Source organism: Hypanus sabinus, chromosome 6, assembly GCF_030144855.1.
Source record: "Hypanus sabinus isolate sHypSab1 chromosome 6, sHypSab1.hap1, whole genome shotgun sequence".
NCBI classification, from domain to species: Eukaryota; Metazoa; Chordata; class Chondrichthyes; order Myliobatiformes; family Dasyatidae; genus Hypanus; species Hypanus sabinus.
This window is the reverse complement of record NC_082711.1, coordinates 28,306,601-28,322,281: the sequence shown is the minus strand read 5'-3', so window position 1 is coordinate 28,322,281 and position 15,681 is coordinate 28,306,601. Positions and strand designations below refer to the sequence as shown.

General features: G+C 43.0%; 1 protein-coding gene across 2 annotated transcripts in view; it reads left to right on the top strand.

Moving 5' to 3' along the window:
• The window catches only part of ptprn2 (protein tyrosine phosphatase receptor type N2), a 1,015,920-nt gene that overhangs the window by 724,991 nt on the left and 275,248 nt on the right, over positions 1-15,681 (top strand). For both annotated transcript variants that reach the window (XM_059971881.1, XM_059971880.1), the window contains one exon: positions 5,517-5,581. In XM_059971881.1, coding sequence (XP_059827864.1) covers positions 5,517-5,581 — 65 coding nt within the window. The remainder of the gene's footprint in view (positions 1-5,516; positions 5,582-15,681) is intronic.

The window sequence follows — 15,681 nt, the reverse complement described above, 5'->3', positions numbered from 1 at the left end:
TGCATATTGGTGTTGCCTATTTTAAAAACACTGGTATATTCAGAATTTAGTGCAGAGTTGGGCTGTGAAATTTAAAAGGGGAAACTTCTTTAAAATTCAAATACCCTACAGAGGATTGAAACTGCCCTGTTCAATTTGATAGAGGTGTACAAGACCATGATAAGTTTAGACAGGGTAATTAGACAGGAACTGTTTCTGACCAGTGAATATTTCAATGACCAGACAGGCAGATGTTCAAAGAGAGAAAAAAATAGAGGCACTGTGAGGGTTTTTTCATATATAGAGCATGGTTGAGCCTGTGAAGGAGGTGGAAACAGAGACACTGGGGTGCTCATAAGAGAATTGGATGGAGATTTTGAGGGAAAACGATCTGTAGAACTACAAGGAAAGAGCAGGGAAATGGGAATGAAGAGTTAAAATGGACTCAGCTAAGTGGCCATCTCTCTGTTGTCATGGTTCGATAAGTTTCTCAAACATTTATGTACTTGTATTAAAGATCCTTATTGTTGTTCAGTGGTTAAGTCGAGTCTGACTCTTCGTGGACCACAGGGTCCATAGGGTTTTCATGACAAGATATGGAAGTAGATTGCCAGGCCTTTCTTCCACGCAGATACTGCTATAGTGGCTGTGTCTAAAATTCAAAGTACAAAGTAAATTTTATTGTTAATGTACATATATGTCACCAAATACAAGCTTTAGATATATTTTCTTGTGGGCATACTCAAAAAACCTATAGAATAATAACCATACCAGAATCAATGAAAGACCACCCAATGATGGCATTCAACCAGAGTGCAGAAGACAACAAACTGTGCAAATGCAAAAAGAAGAAATAATAATAATAAATAAATAAGCAATAAATATCATGAACATGTGATGAAGAGTCCTTAAAAGAGAACCCATTGATTGTGGGAACATTTCAATGATGTGGCAAGTGAAGTTGAATGAAGTTATCCCCTCTGGTTCATGAGCCCGATGGCTGAGGAGTAATAAATGTGATGGTGTGAGTCCTGAGGCTCCTGTACCTGCTCCCTGATGGCATCAGGTGGTGGGCATATCTGATGAGGGATGCTGCTTTCCTGCAAAAGTGTTTCATATAGATGACCGTAACATTAGTGGCTGTCCATCATGTCTGATGATGACAGGAACAGTGGGCAGGATAGTTTTAAAGTGGAAAAGCTGTTGCACTGGGGCATTTCCGCTCTCTCAATCTCAGAAGTCCAGGTCCAGTGGTATGAACATGCGTCACAAACCAGGGCCTTCCTTGGTTACAGTAGATTATCATGATGTCTTCTGTACCTTGTCATGCCCTTTGCTCTCAATGGAGATTTGCAGTACCATCTTTCTGCCCTTTGGACCTCACTGTAGATCTTATTTGTCCAGTCTGCTGGAGATGAATTCATGTTTTTGGACAGCCATGTCCCTATCTCACAGGGCTATAAGGCTGGAGGTTGCCTCTTCTGGTTTAGCCCACCTGTCAAAGTGATGTATTGGGGAGTGACTGCTGTTGCATGTGAACAGCCACTTGGAGCCACAGGTGAGAGCTGAGCATCCAGTAAGGACCAAAAATGAGTGAGCTGCCCAGAAATGGACATGACAAGCCCCTTCACCAGAGATGCTACCACTCTCGGACACCTCATATACCCCGACCAAATCATTACATTACTGGATTCCTCTTAACAAATCTGCAGCCCTTCCTAGCCTGGCCAAAATGTGACTCAAGACCCACATGTGTTTGACTGTGAAATGGTGCAGCAACTCCAACTCACGGTAATTAGAATTGAGCAATAAGTGAGCAATGCCTAGATCCTAAAATAAAGAAAGAATTTTGCTCTGTGCTATATCTGCTAGGTGAAATAAAAATGTCTGTGTTCACACTCATAGCAAAATCATGCAGGTGTGTGGAGACACGAGCCTGCAGATACTGGAATCTGGAACAGCAAATGCTTTGTTTTGTTATTTATTGAGACACACCATGGAACAGGCCCTTCCAGCCATTTTTGGACTATGGGAGGAAACCTGAGCACCCAGAGGAAACCCATGTGGTCATGGGGAGAACAGACAAACTCCTTTTAGACAGCGGTTGGAATTTAACCTGGGTTGCTAGTACTGTACAGCACTGTGCTAATCACTATGTCACGACGCCACCCCCATTTGCTGGAGGAACAGGTCAGGCAGCATCTATGGAGGGAAATGGATAGTCAACGTTTCCAAAGTTCAAAGTATATATAAGTTACTATATACTACCTCGTGATTCATTTCCTTGCAGGTATTCCCAGGAAAGTAGAAATACGACAGAATTTTACAAAAATAACGCGCACAAAGACTGACCAATAATCAATGTGCAAAAGAAGACAATTTGCAAATGAAAATACAATAATACTGAGATCATGGGTTGTAAAGAATCCTTGTAGGTTGAGTTCCTTCTTTTCTGGAGAAAAATCGGAGTGCAGAGAGCCAGTATAACAAGGTGAGGAGAAGGGGTGGAACAAGTGCTGGCAGGTGAAAGGTGGATCCAAGTTAGGAGGGGTAGTAGCAGATGAAGGAGGGAACAGTGGACATAGGGACAGTGGCTGGAAGGTGATAGAGGGGGCAAAAAAAGGACTGCAGGTGATGGAATCTGATAGGAGAAGAAAGTAGAGCAGAGAACCAAGTAAAGGAGGTGTGAAGAGATGGGACCAGTAGAGGGAAGGGAAACAGAAGGAGTGTGCAGGTGATGGGCAGATGGATTGGGTGGAAATAGGGAAATAAACAGTTAAGTGGGACTGGGGTGGGCGTAGGGGGAACTGGGTGCTGCTGTGATGTGGAAACTGCTGTCTTTGGGTCCCATTGCTAGTTCCAGCAGGCTGCTGGATTTAGGCATCCACTGAGAGGCCAGGGCCCAATTCACGAACAAGGCTCAGGCTGTGCCGGGCCTGCATAAGAGGATGGCCGCACTCCCTGGATGGCTTCAGCAGCCAGCAAGTCCCCAGGCTCACCAGCTGTCACTGAAATTAAAGATTAAAAACATACAGGAGGTGTTAAAGAAGAAATAAAAATCCTTAAGATCAGTAACTTAAAAATAAAATTTAAAAGTATGAAAAGTTAAAAGGCATTGCTAACTGAAATAAATTAATCAGTCTCGGAGAACTTCTTATCCACAGTTATCTTTCTCATTGATTAAAAATGAAATATCTTATTTAGAACAAATATAAAATAGGAGGGCGCAAGGAAGAGGCCCTTCAGCCCACAAAGTCTGTGCTGACAACTTGTACCAGGCCTAAACTGGCTCAGGTCGTGGGCAGATTTCCAGGCTGAAGATTCCCATAGTGCATCTGAAGTCTGCAGCTGCTTTCATGTGCAGGACATCCCCCGAGGAGAGGGCCGAGACCTGGCAGAGGTGCAGATGTACCCCATTACCTTTTAAAAATAAATAAAAAAGCAGATTCTGGAAATCTAAAACAAAAACAGAAAATGCTGGGAACATTTAGCATGTCCGGCAACATCAAAGGGAAGATAAACAGGGTTAAAGTTTTAGGGCAAAGACTCTTTGTCAGATCTAACTCCTCTGATGAAGATCTCCATGTAAGAAGTTAACTCTGTTTCCCTTCCTAATAATACTCCCTGACCTGCTGAATGCTTCTAGCATTTTCTATTGTCTCATCACTTCTTGCTTCCTTGAAGTAGGTTACTACTGGAGACTCTGAATCAATTGTACAATATTCTTCCATTTTCTCTATGGTGTCCTTCTCAGTGTATCACTTCATTTCATCCACAGACTTCCTCTTCTGCTCCTCCCAAATACTGCCAGCTCAATATCTCTTTTCCCTCATGTACTTCAACTTCCCTTGCAGTGTGCCCGTAAAATTCCCATCTTCTCTCTTGTGCAATATACAAATAGTTGAGGCAAATTGCCTCAGTCTCTGTCATTGCTCTTTGAAATAAATTGCCATGATAAAGGTAAACAAAAAGACCTAACTCGGAGATTTTGCTTTTAGCCATTACTGAGTTTTACTTCAAAACAGCGTGTAATGAATTGATTGTGGGAACAGTATGCAAGACGAGCTTTACACTGTACCTTGGTACATGTGACAATGTTAAACCAATTCCAATTAATTATACAACTATAATGATGAAAACTTACTATGTTAATGTACCAGTAGGAACAATACTCTGTGGTTTGAGAAATCTGGGATTTGACACCACCAGACTCTGAGGGATGTTGGATTATTGTTTTATTGTATTGAACTAAGCTGCAAGATATACAAAATTATGAGGGGTATAGATATGTGCACAGTCTTTTTCTCAGGTCTGGGGAATCAAGAACTACAGGGTCTAAGGTGAGAGAGCATAGATACTGTAGGAACGTGAGGGGCATCTATTTCACCCAGATGATGGCCCATATAAGAAATGAGCTACTAGAGGAACTGGTTGAGGCGCATATATTAACAACTTTTAAAAGGCACTTAGACAGATTTATTGGTAAAAAAAGGTATAGAGGGATATTTGCAGGCAAATGAGGCTAGCTTAAATGAGAATCTTGGCTGGCATGGACCAGTGTGGCCAATGGCCCTGTTTCTGTGTTGTATGATTCCGTGACTCTCAAATTGTTACTGTTTTATAGTAAATACAATAACAACCTGTTATTGTATTAGTGGGCCAAAGTTTCGGCTGCTCAAATTCATGTGAGCATAGGGTGTGCTGAGACTTTATTTCTTTGTGTGCTGTTCTCACGCTGAATTACCAAAAATGAAGTCAGCCCAAATGATCCCTGCTGCTGTGAATTCTCCTTTGCATCTGGCCTCAGTCAGCTCTGCATTAACCTTCTTTTCCATGCTGCCTCACAATTGTCTAACTTTCCCAACTCAGGCAGGTATATTTTTGCCAGCAGAAAAGCCCTCGTAGGAATCCATCAAGTTTCTTTGTGCATGAACTTTGAAAACCAGTGGATTTCCAAAAGCAAGATTTAATAGAATTTCCAAAAGGGAATCACCCGCAGCTTTTCAGGACCATATATAACCATATAACAATTACAGCACTGAAACAGGCCATCTTGGCCCTTCTAGTCCATGCCGAATGCTTACTCTCACTTAGTCCCACCGACCTGCACTCAGTCCATAACCCTCTATTCCTCTCCTGTCCATATACCTATCCAATTTTACTTTAAATGACAATATCGAACCTGCCTCTACTACTTCTACTGGAAGCTCGTTCCACACAGCTACCACTGTCTGAGTAAAGAAGTTCCCCCTCGTTTTACCCCTAAACTTTTGCCCCTTAACCCTCAACTCATGTCCCCTTGTTAGGGCCCAGTTGTACCAAACCATGTCTTGCTCTTAAAAATTAGGCTCAGCGCATTGTCTCCTCACTGAAAGTAAGGCAGGTTGACGTGCCTGAGGGTCAGGCAGGTTGACGTGCCCAAAGGTTCTGACACTGCTAGCGTCTTCTTTGCCAGTGTTTTGCTTCACAGTTTTCGTTTGCAGTTCTCTGCACATTTGGCCCCAATCTAAGCTGTTTCACTTTTGTTTTCTTTTCAGTGGCCAACAAAGAAAAACTGGAAAAGGAAACAGGATTGAAAATCTTACAAACAGGCACGGGTGAGGTAAGCTGCAGCTGCCAGGTATTCTCGTTCTCTAACCTGAATCACTACCAATTTATGATACTGTTGGACATCTTCAAGAACAATTTATTTCCTGGTTTTAAGTGATGGCACGAGAGAATTTGTACATACCCTTCTGGAAAAAATCTTTTTTTATGCTCAGGAAGGAAGTAATTGATCTGTAGATCGGTAGTACCAGACGCACGTTATTGTTGTATCGTCATATTGTACCCTGCCTATAAATGACGGTGGGATCAACATCTATGGAGCAGACTGGCCAAGTGCCACTATATCGCAGGTTCAGCACTAAGATGGAATTCAGTGTGTTATTCATCACCCAGTTATATACTCAAGTAATGCTGATGAAATTTGATTTTACTTTTGCAGACTGGACAGTCCGGCCACCAAAATGGCAAACAAAACTACTGATCAATATAGCACACAAGGAGGTCATTTATTTAAACTGAATGTCCCACAATTTGCTTTCCACGCCAGCCTCCTCCTGTCCAACCCATCATCAGAATCAGGTGTATTATCACTGACATATATTGTGAAATTTGTTATTTTAAATTAATATATTTATTTATTGACATGCAGCCCTTCTGTCCCCTTAAGCTGTGCCATTCAGCAATCCCCCTGGTTTAATCCTAGCCTACAATGACTACTTAACCTACCAACCGCTACATCTTTGGACTGTGGGAGGAAACACAGGGAAAATCTACAGACTCCTTACAGACAGTGGCGGGAATTGAACCTGGGTTGCTGGCACTGTAAAACGTTGTGCTAACCACTATGCTACCATGGTGCAATACAGCGCAATACATAAAAATACTATAAATTGCAATCAAAGACAAATATTAAAATTAAATTAACCAAGTAGTGCAAAAAGAAAACAAAAATAGTGAGGTTGTATTCCCCATTACTTTGCCTGTTATACAAATTAATTTAACGGGAAACTACTATTATAAGTAAAAGTCTCTGGGGCATTCATTCCCCTTTAGCATACAAAGATGCAGTAATAGCTACCTGTGAGCTGCAAAGCAAATTTAAGCTGATAAACCACACGTCTAAAAGCCATTCACTTGATTGATGGTAAGTGGTCTTCTTGGTGCTGTTTAATCAAAATTGTTAGGTAGACAAATGCAATAATTTGCTTGTATGATTTTAACATAGCCCAGTAGCAGTTATTGATCTGGTGATTGATTGCCCAGCACTAACAGGTTGGGAATCCTTCTGGGAATCCTCAGATTGCATACGTTGTTTCTGATGTGATGTCCTGGAGATTATTTTCAGCTGCGTATTACATCTCCCTCAAAGTCCGTCACAGGCACGTCAGTATGCTGCACAAGAGCGTACCAGAGCACAACACAAACATAGAACTGATGACACATTGGTGCAGCTAGTAGAGGTATTGCCCCACACCGGTAATCCAGGTTCACTCCTGGCCTCCGGTGCTGTCCTTCTGGAGTTTGCTCTCTCTCCCTGTGAGTGGCTGAGTTCCCTCCAGGTGCTCTGCTTTCTTCCCACATCCCAAAGATGTGAGTTGGTAAGTTAATTGGCCACTATAAATTGGTGAGTGGGAAGTTATTGGAGAATGTGAGAAAGATAAAATGTGATTAAGGCATGACTGGTGTAAATTTGTGTTCATTGGTCTCAGAGGGTCTGTTTCTGCATTTTATGTCTCTCTGAGAGCAGAGACATTTTATTTGGTATTGGTTTATTAGTGTCACATGTTCCAAGATACAGTAAAAAGGTTCTCTTGCATACTGTTTATACAGATCAAATCTTTACATAGTACATGGAGGTAAAATGAGGTAAAAGAATAAAATTGCAAAATAAAATGTAAAAGTTATTGAAAAGTGCAGTGCAAGTAAGAGATAAAGTGCAAGATCGCAAAGAGGGAAATTGTAGAAATTGTAGGTTTGTACAAGAGGTCTTTTCAAGATTCTGATAACCGTGGTGTTGAAGCTGTCCTTGAGCCTCGTGGTACGTGCTTGTATCTTCTGCCCAATGGGAGAGCAGAGAGCATCCGGGGAGGGTGGAGTTGGGTTATGCTAGCTGCTGTAACGAGGCAGCAAAACGTATGAGAAGAATAATCAGAGTCCATTGAACGGAGGCTGTTTCCCATGATGTGCTGAGCTGTGTCCACGACTCTGCAGTTTCTGGCAGTTTAGGCTTGAAACCTGAAACAGCTTTTCATTCTCGTTGACTCCACCAATTGTTGGTGCACAGAGACATTCTGGAAGTGAGAGCGCTCAGGCAAGTGGTCCAATGAGTCACAGGGCCTCAGGTGCCACTTTGTAAGGTACAGCTGTACATCTGCTTGTTAATGTAAATGTATAATCAACCTACGATGTGGCAGCAACTCAGTGCATAAATGCATTCAGACACGGTCAGGAGATTCAGTTGGTATTCAAACTGAACAGCAGAGTGAGGAAAAAATGTGATCTAAGTGACTTATACTGTGGAACGATTGTTGGTGCCAGATGGGTTGGCTGAGTATCTCAGAAGCTACTGATCTCCTGGGATTTTCATGCTCAAGTCTCTAGGATTTACAGAGACTGGTGTGAAAAGCAAAAAAAAACATCCACTGAGTGGCACTGGATGAAAATGTGTTGTGGAAAAGGTCAGTAAAAGTTTTTTCAAGTATGTTAAAAATAAAAGAGAAATGAGAGTGGACTGCTAGAAAATGAGGCAGGAGAAATAATAATAGGGGACAAGGAGCTGGCTGCTGAATTGAGTATTTTGCATCAGTCTTCATTGTGGAAGACTCTAGCAGCATGCCTGATGTTGTAGTGTGTGAAGGAAGAGACCATTGAAACATAGAAAACCTACAGTGCAATACAGGCACTTCGACCCACAAAGCTGTGCCAAACATGTCCCTACCTTAAAACTACCTAGGGTTACCCATAGCCCTCTATTTTTCTAAGCTCCATATTGCCATCCTGGAGCCTCTTAAAAAACCCTATCATTTCCGCCTCCAGCATCACCGCTGGCAGCCATTCCACACACTCACCACTCTCTGTGTAAAAAAACTTACCCCGACATCGACTTCCAAGCACCTTAAAACTGTGCCCTCTCGTGCTAGTCATTTCAGTCCTGGGGAAAAGCCTCTGTCTATCCACATGATCAATGCCTCTCATTATCTTGTACACATCTATCAAGTCACCTCTTATCCTTCGTCACTCCAAGGAGAAAAGGCCGAGTTCACTCAGCCTATTCTCATAAGGCATGCTCCCCAATCCAGGCAACATCCTTGTAAATCTCCTCTGCACCCTTTCTATGGCTTCCACATCCTTCCTGTAGTGAGGCGACCAGAAATGAGCACAGTACCCCAAGTGGAGTCTGACCACGGTCCTATATAGCTGTAACATTACCTCTCTGCTCCTAGACTCAATCCCACAATCGATGAAGGCCAATGCACTGTATGCCTTCTTAACCACAGAGTCAATCTGCACGGCTGTTTTGAGTGTCCTATGGACTCGGACCACAAGATCCCTCTGATCCTCTACACTTCCAAGAGTCTTACCATTAATACTATATTCTGCCATCATATTTGACCTACCAAGATGAACCACTTCATACTTACCTGGGTTGAACTCCATCTGCCACTTCTCAGCCCAGTTTTGCATCCTATCAGTATCCCACTGTAACCTCTGACAGCCCTCCACAATATCCACAACACCTCTAACCTTTGTGTCATCAGCAAACTTTCTAACTCATCCCTCCACTTCCTCATCCAAGTCATTTATAAAAATCATGAAGAGTAAGGGTCCCAGAACAGATCCCTGAGGCACTCCACTGGTGACCAACCTCCATGCAGAATATGACCCGTCTACAACCACTCTTTGCATTTTGTGGAAAGCCAGTTTTGGATCCTCAAAGCAATGTTCCCTTGGATCCCATGCTTCCTTGCTTTCTCGAAAAGCTTTGCATGGGGTACCTTATCAAGTGCCTTGCTAAAATCCATATACACTACATCTACTGCTCTACCTTCATCAATGTATTTAGTCACATTCTCAAAAAAATTCAGTCAGGCTCATAAGGCATGACCTGTGTTTGACAAAGCCATGCTGACTATTCCCAATCATATTATGCCTCTCCAAATGTTCATAAATCCTGCCTCTCAGGATCTTCTCCATCAACTTACCAACCATTGAAGTAAGATTCACTGGTCGATAGTTTCCTGGGCTATCTTTATTCCCTTTCTTTAATAAGGAAACAACATCCGCAACCCTCAAATCCTCCAGAACCTGTTCCGTCCTCATTGATGATGCAAAGATCATTGTCAGAGGCTCAGCAATCTCCTCCCTCGCTTCCCACAGTAGCCTGGGGTACATACTGTCCGGTCCCGGTGACTTATCCAATTTGATGCTTTCCAAAAGCTCCAGCACATCCTCTTTCTTAGCATCTACATTCTCGAGCTTTTCAGTCCACTGTAAGTCATCCCTACAATCGCCAAGATCCTTTTCCGTAGTGAATACTGAAGCAATGTATTCATTAAGTACCTCTGCTATTTCCTTCAGTTCCATACACACTTTTCCATTGTCACACTTGATTGGTCTTATTCTTTCACATCTTATCCTTGTACTTGTACTTGGGCTTGTACATGCTAGAATTGAGGAGATTGAGAGGGGATCTGATTGAAACGTTTAAGGTAATTAAAGGATTTGATAGGATTGAGGCAGGAAATATGTTCCAGATGTTGGGAGAGTCCAGTACTAGAGGGCATGGATTGAGAATAAGAGGTCAGTTATTTAAAACAGAGTTGAGGAAGAGCTTCTTCTCCCAGAGAGTTGTGGAGGTGTGAAATGCACTGCCTCGGAAGACGGTGGAGGCCAATTCTCTGGATGCTTTCAAGAAGGAGATAGATAGATATCTGATGGATAGGGGAATCAAGGGATATGGGGACAAGGCATGGACTGGGTATTGATAGTGAATGATCAGCCATGATCTCAGAATGGCGGTGCAGACTCGAGGAGCCGAATGGTCTACTTCTGCACCTATTGTCTATTGTCTATTATCCTCTTGCTCTTCTACTGGGTGCAGTTACCATTACACGAAAGAAGATGCTCAAAAATTTGAAAGACCTAAAGGTACATAAGTCACTTGGACCAGAGGAACTGCATCCTAGGTTTCTGGAAGAGGTAGTATTAGAGATTGTAGTGGCATTAGAAATGATCTTTCAAAAATCATTGGACACTGGCATGGTGCCAGAGGACTGGAAAATTGCAACAAATTACTCCACTCTTTAAGAAAGAAAGAAGGAAGGCAGTAGAAAGGAAATTATAGACCAGTTAGCCTGACTTCAGTGGTTGGGAAGATGTTAAAGATGTTGGAATCAATTGTTAAGGATGATGTGATGGATTACTTGATGAACAGGACTGATGCACCATCAATAACTCACACTGAGACGTAAGGCGAGATGTCGGCTTTTATTGACTGGAAGAAGGAACCAGGAGTGAGTGTCCATCATACTATGTCTTGGAGACTGAGAGGCCGAGCGTCAGGCCTCAGATCGCCTTTATACAGGGGCCTGTGGGAGGAGCCACAGGAGCATTCAGCAGGGGGCGTGTCCAGACAGGCACATAGTTCACCACAAGGACAAGATAGTACGAAGTCAGCATAGTTTCCTTCAGGAAAAATCTTGTTTGACAAACCTGTTGGAATTCTTTGAGGAGATTACAAGTAGAATAGATAAAGGGGATGCAGTGGATGTTGTATATTTGGACTTTCAGAAGGCCTTTGACAAGGTGCCACACATGAGGCTGTTTCCCAAGTTAAGGGCACATGGTGTTACAGGAAAGTTACTAACATGGTTGGCTGCTAGTGACTGGTGGTGTTCTGCAGGGGTCAGTGTTTTTTTTATGCTGTATATAAATGATTTAGATGATGGAATAGATGGCTTTGTTGCCAAATTTGTAGATGATATGAAGATTGGTGGAGGGGCAGGTAGTGCTGAGGAAAAAGGTAGGATGCAGAAGGACTTATACAGATTAGAAGAATGGGCAAGAAAGTGGCAAATGAAATACAATGTTGGAAAATGCATGGTCATGCACTTTGGTAGTAGAAATAAACATGCAGACTATTTTCTATACAGGGAAAAAATACAGGAATCTGAGATGCAGAGGGACTTGGAAGTCCTTGTGCAGAATACCCTGAGGGTTAGCGCAGGCTTAGTTGGTGGTGAGGAAGGCAAATGCCATGTTAGCATTCATTTCGAGAGGTCTAGAATACAAGAGCACAGGTGTGATGCTGAGGCTTTATGAGGCACTGGTGAGGCATCACCTTGAGTATTGTGAACAGTTTTGGGCCCCTCATCATGTGCTGGAATTGGAGTGGGTCCAGGGAATGTTCACAAGGATGATTCCAGGAATTAAAAGGGTTATCATACAAGGAATATCTGATGACTCTGGTCTGTACTTGCTAGAATTCAGAAGGATGAGGGGCGATCTCATTGAAACCTTTGGAATGTTGAAAGATCTAGACAGAGTAGGATGTTTCCCATGGTGGGAGAGTCTAGGACAGGAGGACACAGCCTCAGGATAGAAAGGTGCCTTTTCAAAACAGAGATGTGGAGAAATTTCTTTAGCCAAAGGGTGGTGAATTTGTGGAAGTTGTTGCCACATGCAGCTGTGGAGGCCAAATTGTTGGGTGTGTTTAAGGCACAGATTGATAGGTTCTTGATTGGACATGGCATGAAAGGGTTACGGGATGAAGGCCAGGAACTGGGGTTGAGGGGGAGATAGAAAAATGGATCAGCCATGATTGAATGGTCGAGCAGACTCGAAGGGCCAGATGGCCTAATTCTGCTCCTACGTCTTATGGTCTGTGGTCAGACTGGTTCAAGCTGACAGGAAGCTGATCTTAACTCAAGTAATCAGGCATTACAACAGTGATGTGCAGGAGAGCATCTCTGAATGCACAACATGTCGAACCTTGAGGTGGATGGGCTACAAAAGCAGAAGAGAACGAATGTACATTCAGTGGCCATTTTATTGAGTACAGAATGTACCTTATAAAGTGGCCACTGAGTCTAGTTCAATAAAAAATTAGGAAACACCATTAAATGCTCACCTTGCTTGTTATGCTGACCTCCTGTAATTAATTTCTCACTGAACCTACTAGGGATAAACATATCTTTTTTCTCCAGTCCTGCCAAAGGGTCTCAGCCCAAAATGTTGACTGTATTCTTTCCCATAAATGCTGCTTGACCTGCTGACTTCCTCCAGCATTTTGTGTGTGTTGCTTGGATTTCCAGCATCTGAAGAGTTTCTTATGTTTGCTTGATATGTGCCATGTAGTACGATGCAGGCGAACATGGTCTTTCCATGAGCACGATTGTTCTTGTCAAATGTTTCTACAGAAGTGGTTTGCCATTGCCGCCCACTGGGCAGTGTCTTAACAAGAGAGGTGATCCCTAGCCATTATCAATACTCCTCAGAGATTGTCTGACTGGTGTCAGAGGTCGCATCACCAATTCTTGTGATTTGCACCGGCTGCTCATATGACCATCCACCGCCTGCTCCCATGGCTTCACATTACCCCGATTGAGGGGGGCTAAGCAGGTGCTACGCATTGCCCAAGGGTGACCTGCAGGCTAGCGGAGAGGAGCAACGCCCTTCACCTTCTTTGGTAGGGACATAACTCCATCCTGTCACCCTAAGGATAAACTGCCCAACATTTTAACATTACAATGATATCAGCACTGCCAGGGGCGGTGGTAGAGTCAGATACATTAGGAACACTGAAGACACTCTTAGATAGGCACACATATAAAGGAAAAATGGAGGGTTCTGTGGCAGGGAAGAATTGGATTGATCTTGGTGTCAGTCAAAACTTTTGCACAACATCATGGGCTGAAAGGGTTGCACTGTTCCATGTTCTCTATGTTCAGACAAGAGTTGCTTATACCTGAAGCAGGAAAGTCGCTCAGCAAGCAAGCTGGTGATTGAGCCCTTACAGGATGCCAATAATCAAACTTTATGTGAAACTGCTTGTGCCATGCTCAGGTGGTTTTCATCTTATCCTGCAAGGCCTCAGTAAATTACTTTTGTTAACTTCTGCCAAGAAATCTATGGCATCTAATGGATCAGGCTCTAAACTTAAAAGTGGTCAATATCAGACAGAGTGCTCTGATTCTTCTAGGGTTCAAGCACATTGACATTGTGGTGAAGTTATAGATCTAACACTCTTCGAAAGCTGCACAAGTGGGAGGTCAATCCCAGCTATGTGGCTAGAAAATTTAAAATTTATTAACTGATTGCTAGAATTGCTAGTCTTCAACTTGTCTGCTATGCTCACCTGCTGTAATTAATTTCTCACTGGACCTACTGGGGACAGATAGCCTAACAACTTAATATTAATTACATTGACTTCTGAATAAGTAAAGACTGTTCCACTAACATTGCATCAACAACGGAGTCGTGATTTTGTACAAAATTCTATATAAGTGAGATGGGAGGTTGGGAGGTGCATGAAAATTAGTGAGTGGTGCAGGCATTCTTCTAAAATAACTCTTTGAAGCAGGGAAGTTCACAAGATAAGACCATCATGTTGTCAGTTTTTGAAGCAGAACCTCTACAACAGGCTACCCTGTACCATTTCTCTCTATGGCTGATGGCTGTCACGGCTTGGAAGAGATGAGATTTGTGTTTCACCCATCAATCACTAAGGCCAAGATAAGGCACCAAGTTAAAACTTCAATCCGCAGTGCTTTCTGTTTGAATGGTTGGATTGCCTTTATTTGAAACAAGAATGTTTGCTTGTTGACTAATGGGATTTCTTCTGCCTAGTGCAAAGGGCAAAATATTAAAAAGCAAGGCATTGTCTGTGAAGCTTTAAAGTCTCTGTTTACTTCAAAATGAGTGGGCTTAAATGAAAGAAATCCCATGGGTATAAACAGTGGATTTGGTAATAAGTGTTTAAACTTTCAGAGCATATCCAGGCCTATTCTGTTCACCTCAAATCTAAACAGAGAAATACACTTCATAATTTATTCTGCAGAGCTGTTCTTAAATTAAGAAGGTCTGTCCAGAATCTATTATAACCTTCTTCATTGTCAACATGGTGGTGGCATCCATCGGTCTCGAAAGACCATGGATCTGCGCCTGGAGTTTCCAGGGCGCAGGCCTGGGCAGGGTTGTATGGGAGACCGGCAGTTGCCCAAGCTGCAGGCCTTCCCCTCTCCATGCCACCGATGTGGTCCAAGGAAAGGGCACTAGGACCCATGCAGCTTGGCACCGGTGATGTCGCAGAGCAATGTGTTGTTAAGTGCCTTGCTCAAGGACACAAACATGCTGCCTCAGCTGAGGCTCGAACCAGTGACCTTCAGGTTACTAGTTTGATGCCTTGCCCACTAGGCCACGCGTCAACAACACTTACACATTCTTGTTTCATGTAATCTGCAAATTTATTGATGAAGCATTGTGTATTCACATCTAGATCATTCATACAAATAATGGAAAACAAAAATCCCAATATTGACTTTTGCGGTGCATCACTAATCATTGGCTTCCATTCTGAGAAGCAATCTTCAACCAGCACCCTCAGCTACCTACCTCTGAGCCAATTTTTAATGTACCTACCAATCTCTCCCTGGAATCCATGGGATGTTACCTTCCAGACCAGTTTAGCATATGGTACTTTGTCAAAGGCCATGCTAAAATCCAGATGGACAACGTTCACTGCTTACCATCATATACCCTTCTGGTTATCTCTTCAAAAACCTCGAAAATGTTTGTTAAGCTTGCCCTTCCACTCACAGAGCCATGGTGACTCCTCCTATGCAGATTATATCTATCCAAATGCTGGTACACCCCTTCCCCTGGAATTCCCTCCAGTAACTTCCCTACCACTGACATCAGGCTAACATGAGGAAATCTGCTGATGCTGGAAATTCAAGCAACACACACAAAATGTTGGTGGAACGCAGCAGGCCAGGCAGCACCTATAAGGAGAAGCAGTGTCGAACTTTTGGGCCGAGACCCTTCGTCAGGACAGAAGAGTCTGACAAAGGGTCTCGGCCCGAAACGTCGACAGTGCTTCTCCCTATAGATGCTGCCTGGCCTGCTGCATTCCACCAGCATACTGATGTCAGGCTG